The 12500-nt window shown below is 43.2% G+C and overlaps 3 protein-coding genes across 4 annotated transcripts in view; 1 reads left to right on the top strand and 2 right to left on the bottom strand.

The window, feature by feature from the left end:
* Positions 1 to 2806, bottom strand: part of irf6 (interferon regulatory factor 6) — a 10205-nt gene extending 7399 nt beyond the window's left edge. Inside the window, exon 1 of the mRNA XM_060858670.1 lies at positions 2783 to 2806. The gene's annotated coding sequence lies outside the window, so the exon portion shown is untranslated. The remainder of the gene's footprint in view (positions 1 to 2782) is intronic.
* On the top strand, positions 2694 to 8909 carry LOC132838379 (proteoglycan 4). Of its 2 annotated transcripts, none has more exons than XM_060858668.1 (5): positions 2694 to 3085; positions 3535 to 3626; positions 4862 to 4946; positions 5562 to 7674; positions 7909 to 8909. In XM_060858668.1, the coding sequence occupies exons 1-5, from the start codon at positions 3004 to 3006 to the stop codon at positions 7997 to 7999; spliced, it is 2463 nt and encodes an 820-aa protein (XP_060714651.1). In that variant the 5' UTR covers positions 2694 to 3003; the 3' UTR covers positions 8000 to 8909. The 2 variants fall into 2 exon arrangements, with proteins under 2 accessions (XP_060714651.1, XP_060714652.1); XM_060858669.1 differs by having other exon boundaries at positions 7912 to 8909.
* Positions 8910 to 9697: 788 nt separating this feature from the next.
* The window catches only part of wdr77 (WD repeat domain 77), a 5407-nt gene continuing 2604 nt past the window's right edge, over positions 9698 to 12500 (bottom strand). The window contains exons 4-10 of the mRNA XM_060858020.1: positions 11464 to 11513; positions 11043 to 11113; positions 10702 to 10756; positions 10511 to 10579; positions 10303 to 10411; positions 9976 to 10044; positions 9698 to 9896 (exon numbers count right to left, since the gene is read on the bottom strand). Coding sequence (XP_060714003.1) covers positions 9767 to 9896; positions 9976 to 10044; positions 10303 to 10411; positions 10511 to 10579; positions 10702 to 10756; positions 11043 to 11113; positions 11464 to 11513 — 553 coding nt within the window. The 3' untranslated portion in view covers positions 9698 to 9766. The remainder of the gene's footprint in view (positions 9897 to 9975; positions 10045 to 10302; positions 10412 to 10510; positions 10580 to 10701; positions 10757 to 11042; positions 11114 to 11463; positions 11514 to 12500) is intronic.

The following is a 12500-nucleotide window of genomic DNA, read 5'->3' on the forward strand; positions in this document are numbered from 1 at the left end:
CAGAGCTACATAGAACACCACAGAGCTACATAGAACACCACAGAGCTACATAGAACACCACAGAGCTACATAGAACAACACAGAGCTACATAGAACAACACAGAGCTACATAGAACAACACAGAGCTACATAGAACAACACAGAGCTACATAGAACACAGAGTTAAGGACTTAAAGTGAGTCTTAGACACATAAAGTGCATCTGTGCAAACAGTGCCCCCGTGTGTGTGTGTGTGTGTCCATCAGTTATCGCTTCCGAAATCAGAACACTCTCTCTCTCTCTCTCTCTCTCTTTCACACACACACACACACACACACACACACACTATTCATCACCATGGAGATGGCCTGCTTGAATTTGCCAGACTGGAAGGGCCGGTCCTGCATTTGTCTCCATGGCAACTGAGCACAGACAATGTAACTTGCATTATGATGCACAATGTCCTCACTGAGGGAGGGGTTAATTATGATGTGGTAAATAATCAGCATGGGATATGCCTGATTTGATCTATGACTAATTTAAAAATGTTAATAAAAAATAAAAAATATAGATTGATTTTGTTAAATGTTCTCGTGACATTATATGTTGCACATACATTTGATCACATAACATTTCTAATAGACTGTTAGCCTGTTAGATAGCATGTTTATTAAGAGGTTATCTGGTGACACCCAGATGAGGATGAGGTTCCCTTTTCAGTCTGCTTCCTCATATCCTGTTAGTGTATTTCCTCACCACCATCACCTCTGACTCCCTCATTAAGGATTACATTAAAATCCATATCATGAATTTATATATTTCGTCTTTAAGCACAATATAATGAACAAATGAACATCTCAGAGTATGGATTCCCCTACACCTTTGTTGTCGCATTTCTCAACTGTAGCAGCAGAAGAGATTTTACAACTTATCCAGTCCTGCAATCCACCTGCCCATTGGATCCACTCCCTTCCACTATGCTCCAGACCATCTCGCAAGACCTTCTGCCCTTCATCACCACTTTCATCAATAGATCCATAACATCTGGTCAGGTACCAACTACTTTCAAGAGAGCAAGGGTTATTCCCATCCTAAAGAAACCTGCTCTGGATCCATCAGACATCAGTAACTACAGACCAGTATCACTACTTTCGTTTCTTTCAAAAATTCTTGAACACATTGTCTATAATCATCTGTCTGTTTATCTCTCACAGAACAACCTCCAAGGTCCCAACAGTCTGGCTTTAAAGCAGCTCATTCCATAGAAACAGCCCTTTTGGATGTCTCTGAGAAACTACATGCTGCTACATCAGCCAAACTGTCATCCGTCCTTATCCTCCTTGACCTTTCAGCAGCGTTTGATACGGTCAACCACAAGACTCTCTTATTCACCCTCAGCAGTCTTGGGATTTGCGGATCAGCTTGGGAACGGTTCACTTCCTACCTGGAAGGACGCTCATATCAGGTAACATGGAGGGGAGTGACATCTGCTCCACACAGACTCTCCACTGGTGTCCCACAGGGCTCAGTACTTGGTCCTCTTCTTTTCTCCCTGTATACTCACTCTCTTGGTGAAGTAATTTCCTCACATGGGTTCTCTTACCACTGCTGTGCTGATGATACACAACGTATCTCCTCTTTCCCACCCTCAGATACCACAGCTTCTCATCAGATCTCAGCATGTCTGGCAGAAATTTCATCATGGATGACTGCTCATCCATGTTAAAGTTAAAGCTCAATCCTAGAAAAACTGACCTGCTGATCATCAGGTGATTCATCCCCAGGTCATGATCTTGCTATATACCTGCACAACGATCTGATCTCCCCTTCAGCCACAGCTCACAACCTTGGGGTAACCATGGACAATCAACTGTCCTTTGATTGTTTGTATCAGAAGCTGTGGTATCTGAGGGTGGGAAAGAGAAGATAAGTTGTGTATCATCAGCATAGCAGTGGTAAGAGAACCCGTGTGAGGAAATAACTTCACCAAGAGAGTGAGTTGAGAAATGAGACAACGAAGGAGTGGGGAATCCATACTGTGAGATGTAATTGTTGTTGGGGCAGAAGTGAAGGTCCTGCAGATTTCCTCAATCTTCTCATGGTAGAAAGAAGCAAAGTCTTCTGCAGTCAGGGAGGATAAAGCAGGTGGAGCCGGGGGTTTGATTATTGAAGACGATGTTGTGGAGCTTCTGAGGGTTGTGTGCCAAAGCTTCAAGCTTTTCCTTGTAGAAGGAAGTCTTGGCAGTCACATCTGACCCTAACCCTAACAACAACCCCTAACCCCTAACAACAACCCCTAACCCCTAACAACAACCCCTAACCCCTAACAACAACCCCTAACCCTAACAACAACCCCTAACCCTAACAACAACCCCTAGCTCTAACCCTATTATTACAGCTAGCTCCCTAATTGAATTTTTCTCCAGCTATAATATCATAAGTTTTATTCTCTGTCCTTCTAAATTTTCTCATTCTCTCTCAGCATAGTGAATAAGATTTTTATAAAAAATGTAAAAAAAAAAATGTATGATAAACATATTTTATAATGGACATTGTACATCTTAATAGTAACAAATAGAAAAGAAAAAGAACAACAGTAATAATAATAATAATAATAATAACAACAATAATAATAATAATAATAACAATAATAATAACAATAATAATAACAATAATAATAATAATAATAATGCTCAGAAAATGAGAAGAATGTGATGTAGTGTAAAAGGGTCAAGTCCACACTAATAGGTTAGTGTTTGTGTATGACAGAGAAGGTCTGACGAAGGTTTCAGGTTAAACTCACCTGAACACACCTAGTGGGTGGAGCCATGAGGAGGAACTGAGTATGAGTGAGAGAGGACGAGTGAAGCAGGGAGACATTTTTCTTACACTTTTTGACCTACATGAGATTCAACACTCCGTTCATCAATGAGACCATTAACACACACTGGGATTTTCTGAACACATACACACACACACACACACACACACACACACACACACACACACACACACACACTCACCATGATGAAGAAAGGTGGTCTGAATTTCCTGAACAGGAGGAACCAGTCTCTGTTCGACACCAATGTCCAGATGAAAGACATGGGTAAGATTTTATTGTTATTACAGTTTAGCTTTAAATAGTGGTGATTGTGTGTGTGTTTGCGTGTGTGTGTGTAGGCCTTTGTACCTGTCTCACTGTGAAACACACTCTTTTTCACACACACACTCCTGGTCAGTGAAGTACAGTCTATCACAGTGAGCACTTCATCGCAGGTGAATGATGTTATTAGCAGAAACCCTAACAACAGAATGTGTCATTAAATTGTTTTCATGTGTTTTAATAAACGCACATACAGTACATTTAACCTCATTACACCAGGGACAATGAATATGCAGAAATATGCTAATTAGACTTGGCACATGTGCTAATAATTTAATACATCTAGTGTTAGCTAACTCAGTTAGATGTGTAAGGTTCTACAGGTTTCCACAGTAACATATTCACACATTAATGCACTAGTCTAAACGTGTGTGTGTATGTGTGTGTTACAGACAATGTGGAGTTTGTGTTTGACACAGTGACGATACCAGACTCAGGTACAGCTAAAGTCCGCTCCAGACCCACTGTCAAACATTTCAGCACGGTGAGTCACATGACCATGTTTACATTTACCTGAAAAAATACAGAGTGCTGAACACACTCAACACACTAAACACACAGCTTTAAATGCGTTAACTTTAGCTATGCAGGAAGACGGCTTCATGTTTTTCACATGGTTCACTGTGTGCCTACAGTTTGGAGAGTAAACTTACCTTTAACATGTCAAGTATCTCTGACAGCTGATATGGCAGTGCAGTGACCGTGTGCTGTGTTAGCTGACTGCTGCAGGGTGTTTTGAATACACTCACTTTGGTTTGGGTTCAGCACAGGCTGGGCCAACATTTGTAAAGTGGTCACGCGCACACACACACACACACACACACACACACACACGCAGAGGTGTGTCATAATCTCTCACTAAAAATAAAATGAGTTTGGTGAGAACTTTCTGTGCGATATCAGCCACTCCTTAAAATACCTGCTACTAGGAAACTAAGAACACACTCAGCAGTGTTTAGGTGTCATTCTCACACACACACACACACACAAACAGAAATGTGATAAGTGTGTCTCTTTCTGCTGTTGTGTTCAGTCACCCATAGTTCCATTTGTCAGCAACATACCTTTACTGTATATTTATTTAACTCTCTTTTGCATCTTAAAATCACCAGTGGATATAATTATTATTTATATATTTTTATAATACTGTTACCAACAACAACAACAACAACAACAACAATAATAATAATAATAATAGACCCCCTGTGTGTGTGTGAGAAGAAGGCTTAAAAACTGGTCTGTTCAGTCTGGAGTGATTTCACACTGTATCACTATTTTCGAGGCGTGTCACATCACATAACTTTTCACAGTTTAAATTGTTCACAGTTTAAATAGACAATTCTGCTGCATCAGATTCTATCTTTTTAGTCTCTTCTTCCCTTTTCTTAACTTCTTCATGGTTCATGCTTTAAATAAACAGAAACAATATCCAGTTAGTTGATAACAAAAATCAGTCATGAATGCTGTAAAAATTCCAGAGTTCACCTGAAAGAGCAAACAGGGACAGAGAGCAAATAAACAGCCTGAGGTCAATAACACAGAGAACAGACTAAAGAACAACGGCTCTGTCCCAAAGGCAAGAAGAATGTTCTTATTAAAACATCTGACAACATGCAGACTTCAGGTCTGACTTTTACTGACAGAATGGAATAAAATCTTTGTAATAATGCGTAGATGGAAGTTGCTAATTAATTGTTGTGTGTTCTGTTTTCTCATCAGTTTGGAGACGGAGCTGGATTTGCTGTTCCGACTCCAACAGTTCCTGTTCTGCCTTTTTTCACTGCACCCCAAATCAGCCACACAGGTGAGGACACGTCCCAGACATCCCATGAGGCCTTCATACTCCAATGTGTTCAGCACTTTCTGTCTAGCTCTATTTATGCTAATGTTGAACACACATGTAACCTGAATAAAAACACATCCTCGTAACAGACAGACATCACACAGATTCAGAGTGAATTATAGTTGTCAGGGATCAGGAGGCTTTAAAGGAACTGGTGGTGAAACGGAAATAAAAGCCCTACAGGTACTTTTATACCATCACTGTAGTGTTTTCAGTAAATAGACTCATATTTCTCTGCACATTACACAAAGCTTTTCCAGCCCAGTCCTTTAGGGAATCCTGACAGTCCACATTTTTCTTTTTGTTCACTTTCCCAACACACCTATATCAGTTATACAGTGTTTCTGTTCCAGGTGTGTTATGAGGAGTAATTGAGTGTCAGACAACTTGATGGCTATTATAGAAATGTTTTCTTTATAATGATTCACCTTATAACTATGCATTAGCAGAATTGTTTGATATTTTTTCTTTACTCAACACACTTGAACACAGGAATCACAGGAGCTGAACAGATGAACGGTTTCATTTTTTGTTCATGTGCTAAACCGTCTCTAACGTTGTTTTCTCCATGAACAGGTAAGACAGACAGTCTGTCAAATGGAGGTATCATCTCAGTGGATGACTTTGAGGAAGAACAGATTCTGATCCCTCCTCCTCCCTCCAGTGCACCTCCACCTCCACCACCCCAGTTCATCCCCCCATCACCTGGACATGTTGCTCCTCCTTCAGCATTTTTTGGGGAACCGCATTCACCTGTAGACCTGTCCACTCTAGAAACTCCCTCCATAACCCCTCCTGAGCCACCTTCACTAGGAACGCCAGATGTAGACTTGTCCATGTTAAGGCCTCCACATATGGCTCCCCCGAAACCCCCAAATTATCAAATCTCTACAGATTTACCTGAGGACATCCCAGAGTGCCCCAAATTTACCCCTCCATTGCCCCCAACAGAGAAATCCCAGTCTCCTACAGCCAAAGTCCAGAAGATGCCTCCTCCCAAGCCCATCAGGTACTCATACATCTCCAACTTTGAGTTGCCTACATCTGGATCAACTACACCCTCAGAAAACTCCCAAAATTCAGGCAAACTTTACACTGTACCAAAAACAACAATTCTCACTGGTCAATCAGATCAGACACATTACATGCTCTTGGAGAACAACTCCAAAACCTCAGTTGGAGATCATGCCAATGGGAAGGCATCAACATCTGAAAAGGAAATGGGTGCACCCCAAAACCTTGTGCCCCCAGTCAAGCCAGTGCGTCGTAACAGTTCAGCCACAAAGCTGGAAGAGAATCTACAGGATTTGAAGGAGAACATGCAGCAAGCAGCAACACCAGTCAGGCTCGAAAACAGGATGGCTGCAAAAGTAGAGACACCACCAGATGCTCCAAATAAGAACCCAGCTCCAGTAGTAGGTTCTCCCACAGCATTAAGGTCAGCAACACTGCTATCAGCTCAAGACATTATTCACTTGACACCTGTGGACCCAGCACGAAAATATAGCCCGTTACTGAACCGCAAACTGCAGAACCTGAAAACCCATGAACCTTCTAGTGGGAAGGAGGCGGCTACTTCTCCGCTCGCCCTGCTGATGGCAGCTAAGGAACGAGAGAAGCAGAGAACAGTCATTTCCAGAGAAAACAGCACCAAGAGCAACAGCTCTGTAGAGTCTTCCAATGGGAGCAGCCATCAAAATGACACTAGAGCAAACTCATTCACTGTCACCCCAAGACTTCCGGTGTCCCCAGGAAGTCCCAGTCGCTTCCTGGAGTCCAAACACAACACAGAGAACCTAAATGTTACTAACTTTAGACCTGAACCCTCTGCACATTCCATCATTCTTACAAAAAACCCTACAAGTATTGTATCTCCATCTGGGCAGTACAATGGCATTGACTCCATCTCCTTCATCCCTCCTCCACCTGAATTTGCTAATTCTGATCCAGAAGATGAAGCTCCACCCAGTATGCCTCCACCTGACCCACCTGCTAAGAGAGCAGATGTAATTCCACGATTAAACTCTGCCACCATCACAAGTGGCCCTACTAATCCCCCAAGTAATAAATCCTCCAGCACAACCACACCAGTTCATGCTGCTTCTAGCACTCAGTTCAAACCAAAACCCCAAGCTCCACCCCCATCTCTGCCAAAATTTCAACCCCAAACTCCACCCCCATCTCTGCCAAAATTTCAACCCCAAACTCCACCCCCATCTCTGCCAAAATTTCAACCCCAAGCTCCACCCCCATCTCAACTGAAAACCCAACCCCAAACTCCACCCCCATCTCAACTGAAAACCCAACCCCAAGCTCCACCCCCAGCTCAACTGAAAACTCAAACCCAAGCTCCACCCCCAGCTCAACTGAAAACTCAACCCCAAGCTCCACCCCCAGCTCAACTGAAAACTCAACCCCAAGCTCCACCATCTGTTACTGCCAGTCAGGCTACACTGCTCAGCATCCTGCAGAAGAAGATGCTAGAAATGGATCCCAAATTTGCTCACGCCCATGAAGCAGATGCCGGCAGCGATGACTGGAACTCTCCAACATTTGACGAGGATGCAGTGGGTGTTCCTTCACTAAACTCCACCCCCAAAACCAAGAGCTCCACTGTGTCTTCAAGTCTCAACATGAAAGAACTTGAGAACAAAGTGATCAGAAAAACACAAGCAAAAGCACCAGTCAGGTAAATTCCCACCAAACTCCACCCTCTACTCCATCAATTATTATTATAAAGATGAAAGTAGAAAAATAATAAAGTTGAAATTCCTAAATAAGATTTAAGTCCAGTGTAGTGTTCTGTTTAACTGACAAGAGGACAGGAGCTAAATACAGGAACCATTTAAAACCAGCTGCAAACATTTCCAGATGTTTATGTTTTGTGTTCACACTGAAATCTGAATCTGCTCTAATTCTTCAGCAGTGGTTCTTCAAAGCAGCAGTTTGGGATGACATTTATAGTGAGGCCTGGAACCAAACAACCCATTACACCCATCCCCAAAACCGAGTGACCTTCAACACACACACACGCACACACACGCACACGCACACACACAGAGCTGTGTATAAAGAACTTATGAAGAAAAATATGTTACATTTGCAGTTTCTCTGGATGTTGAGTTCACCTGATTGTTGTTTTTCTGTTTTAGTGTCTTCATAAACTGTGTGTGTGTGTGTGTGTGTGTGTGTTTGTGTGGATGGACTCTCAACTGACATCTGTCTGTGTGTAAAAACACACACACACTCTCTGTACCACACATCATACAGACTCACTGGTGTTTGAGAAAATTTAGTTTGTAATATTTAAAGATAAAGCTACAAGAAAGAAGAACGAGAAAAAACCCAAGAGGGAAAAACATCACTGCTGAACTTGTGCATATTAATGGGCTTCTTGTGTTAACATATCATTGTGTAAATAAACAAAACACACACACACAGCAGACAGTCTTTACTTATTTAGAGTGATAAACAACAATGTCAGAGCTGGAGGTGTGTGTGAACATGTGGAAGTGTGTTTGTGATCAGAACACAGTTTGGGGTGCAGTCGTGTGTGTCAGAGCTCGACATTAATGAACACAATCAGCTGCATGTTAAAGAGAGTTTAGTGCCTCGTCTGGTAGGAAGTCAGAGAGATTGTACAGCTGTGTGTGTGTGTGATTATATACATGTAGAAACATGAAATGTAAGAGTGTTATTAAAGTGTATTATTAACGCTGTGTGTGTGTGTGTGTGTGTGTGTGTGTCAGCACTGTAATTCATACTGAGTGTTTTCCGCTGAGGACAGATGAAACTGGAGAGTGAGAACAACAGAGTGCTGCAGTGTGCACTTTCATCATAACAAGGGAAAAAGTTCTCAGCACTTAAATACCTGTGTATCTGAACACACACATGTATTATAACTAATAAACCATCAGACACCTGTGTGTGTGTGTGTCATTTGACATGATTGGGGAATAATCTGTTCTTATAAAGCTGTTTGTGTTGTTTTTGTTACCATGACAACAAATCCACAGGGCTTTCTTCAGCCTAATTAGATCATACACATGGAGCAGTTTTACAAAACACACACACACACACACACACACACAGTGTTAATATACTTTAAGTAAATGATTTTCTGAATATAAAAATGTAAACAAAAACACTGAACAATGAACAGTTGACTGATGTGTGTGTGTGTGAGCGCACTACAATATCAACTCATCTGGCAATGATCACTCAAAGGTTTATCATCACACTGCACTGAAACACACTGACTTAATGCACACTAACCCTAACCCACTAACCCATTAACCCATTAACCCTAACCCCCTAACCCTAACCCATTAACCCACTAACCCTAACCCACTAACCCTAACCCACTAACCCTAACCCCCTAACCCTAACCCTCATTACTCAACACTTCCTCTTGTCAACTTCAACAAATACCTGTAGGCATTTTAACAGTGTGCAGTATAATGTGAGATACTCAAATAATATAAACTCTGACTACAACCTGTTCTCTCTCTTACACACACACACACACAAGAAGTGCGCTGAGGTCATTCGGAAGAATAACACATCTTGTCTGTAATATGATAATTAAAAATACACACCACTACACTTTGTCACGTGTGTGTGTGTGTGTGTGTGCGCGCGCTTGCATGCACATTTTACACTGTGATAACTATGAGGAGGTGTCAGTGCAAAAGTATGAACAAGGCACTCAGTTTGACTGAAGACACACTTTATTAAACACTGATGGATGCAGGGCTGTGTGTTTAGTGTGTGTGTGTGTATTAAGTGCGAGTCTCCTGCACATTGTGATGGAGAACCTGGTGATCCCACCCTGCAGTGGTCAGGACATCTGAGCCGCCCGGAGCCCAACACACACCACGCACAAAGTCCTGGTGTCTACTGTCTCTGTAACTGCACACACACACACACACACAAACAGTTATAACAATCACTATTAATGACAAGTATGTGTGGGAGTGAATGTTCTTACATTTCTCTGAGCTCTGTGTTCAGCACAGTGACGGTGCAGTCATCACTCACTGAGGCGAGGAGAGGAGAACTACACACACACACACACACACACACACACACACACACACACACACACACACACACACGTTCACAACAATGAACAGTTAGTAAAAGAACATTAGCTGTGCTGCTGTTACTCCTGGTCCCTGAGCAAGGCCCTTAATCTTCTACTGTTCAGCTGAATAAATGAGATGTACGCAAGACACTCTGGATAAGTGCTGCTACCAAACACCATAACTGTTTCCACTGCGCTGTGGTCCTGCAGAGGATGTGTGTGTGTGTGTACCTGTGTGAGGAGAAGGTGAGCTCTGACACTCTGCGTGTGTGTGGGTTCGTCGTCTGTGAATTTCCTGTAGCCTGGAAATCTGTCACAGTTACCCTTCCCAACTCATCACCTACACACACACACACACACACACACACACACACGTCAGTCACTCATCTACAGGATTCATATGCACTGAACCACAGAAAAATGTAGTTGTTTAGTTTACCGTAGGCGATGGTGCTGCTATGATTTGGATGCCACACAACAGCAGTCACAGAACTTGGAGAAACCACGTCTGACACACACAAACACACACACACACACACACACACACACACACACACACAGTGAATCTCAGGCAGTGACACCAACAACTGTACCACCATAGGAGTGAGCAAGTGAGCGTTTGTGTGTTACCTAAGCGAGAGGCAGGTTTAGGTTTTCTACGATCCCACAGCAACAGTCGTCCGTCCTAAACAAGAGAGACAGGCAGCTCAGAGAGACAGACAGACAGCTCAGAGAGACAGACAGCTCAGAGAGACAGACAGACAGCTCAGAGAGACAGACAGACAGACAGCTCAGAGAGACAGACAGCTCAGAGAGACAGACAGACAGCTCAGAGAGACAGACAGACAGCTCAGAGAGACAGACAGACAGCTCAGAGAGACAGACAGACAGCTCAGAGAGACAGACACAAACATTCATGCAGGAACAGATCATGTGTACGTGATGATGATGATGATGAGGATAAAGGTCACCTGAGCACAGGACAGGAACAGTGACTGGTCATTTGGACTGCAGGACACACAGCTCACAGCCATGGAGTGCACTGAGAAGGTCAGAGACACACACACACACACACACACACACACACACACACACTAGTAAGATCCCTTCTCTGATACACAGCAGACCTTTGGACAACTGCATTAATCATGTTAACAGCAGCCTCCAGTGAGGGATTTCAGCTCATAGGTCTTGCTCAGTCTCGGCTGTTCACAATTACTGCACACTGAATCACACTTAAATGGATTTTTTTGAATGGAAACGTTTCCATCTGAACCTCCTCTTTTGTTCTGAATGAGCTCCGCTGACCTGTGACTAATACACAACAGGACGATGTAAATGATGACACGCTGACTATAAAAGATGCTGAGAGTTTAAAGGTGATGCTCTCACCAGTGTAGGTGTTGATCACAGACTCCTGATTCACATCCCAAACTTTAACCCTGAAAACAACAACATGACTTGTTTAGAACGTGGAACTGTTTTAAACACTTATAAACACAGACAGACACACAAACAGACACACAGACAGACACACAGATACAGACAGACACACAGACAGACACACAGATACAGACAGACACACAGACACAGACAGACACACAGATACAGACAGACACACAGACAGACACACAGATACAGACAGACACACAGACACACAGATACAGACAGACACACAGATACAGACAGACACACAGACACAGACAGACACACAGATACAGACAGACACACAGACAGACACACAGATACAGACAGACACACAGACACACAGATACAGACAGACACACAGATACAGACAGACACACAGACACACAGACAGACACACAGACAGACACACAGATACAGACAGACACACAGACAGACACACAGACACACAGACAGACACACAGATACAGACACAGAGACAGACAGACACACACACAGACAGACACACACACAGACAGACACACACACAGACAGACACACAGATACACACATACACAGACACACAGATACAGACAGACACACAGACAGACACACAGACAGACACACAAAAAGAACAGACAGACACACAGACAGACAGACTCACACAGACACACACACAGACACACACACTGACACACACACAGACAGACACACAGACAGACAGACACACAGACAGACAGACACACACACAGACACAGACAGATACACACACAGACAGACACACAGATACACACACAGACAGATACAGACAGACACACAGACAGGCACACACAGACAGACCCCCAGACACACACACAGACCCCCAGACACACACACACAGACCCCCAGACACACACACACAGACCCAGACACACACACACAGACCCAGACACACACACACAGACCCAGACACACACACACAGACCCAGACACACACACACAGACCCAGACACACACACACAGACCCAGACACACACACACAGACC

Source organism: Tachysurus vachellii, chromosome 22 (genome assembly GCF_030014155.1).
Source record: "Tachysurus vachellii isolate PV-2020 chromosome 22, HZAU_Pvac_v1, whole genome shotgun sequence".
Lineage (NCBI taxonomy): Eukaryota > Metazoa > Chordata > Actinopteri > Siluriformes > Bagridae > Tachysurus > Tachysurus vachellii.

What these genes read in the sequence shown, in the direction of transcription:
- LOC132838379 (XM_060858668.1), top strand. Translation starts at nt 3,004, where the DNA reads ATGATGAAGAAAGGTGGTCTGAATTTCCTGAACAGGAGGAACCAGTCT. An exon ending in CTGTCAAACATTTCAGCACG is followed by an intron (nt 3,627 to 4,861) that starts GTGAGTCACATG and finishes TTTTCTCATCAG; the next exon opens with TTTGGAGACGGAGCTGGATT. An exon ending in CAAGCAAAAGCACCAGTCAG is followed by an intron (nt 7,675 to 7,908) that starts GTAAATTCCCAC and finishes CTAATTCTTCAG; the next exon opens with CAGTGGTTCTTCAAAGCAGC.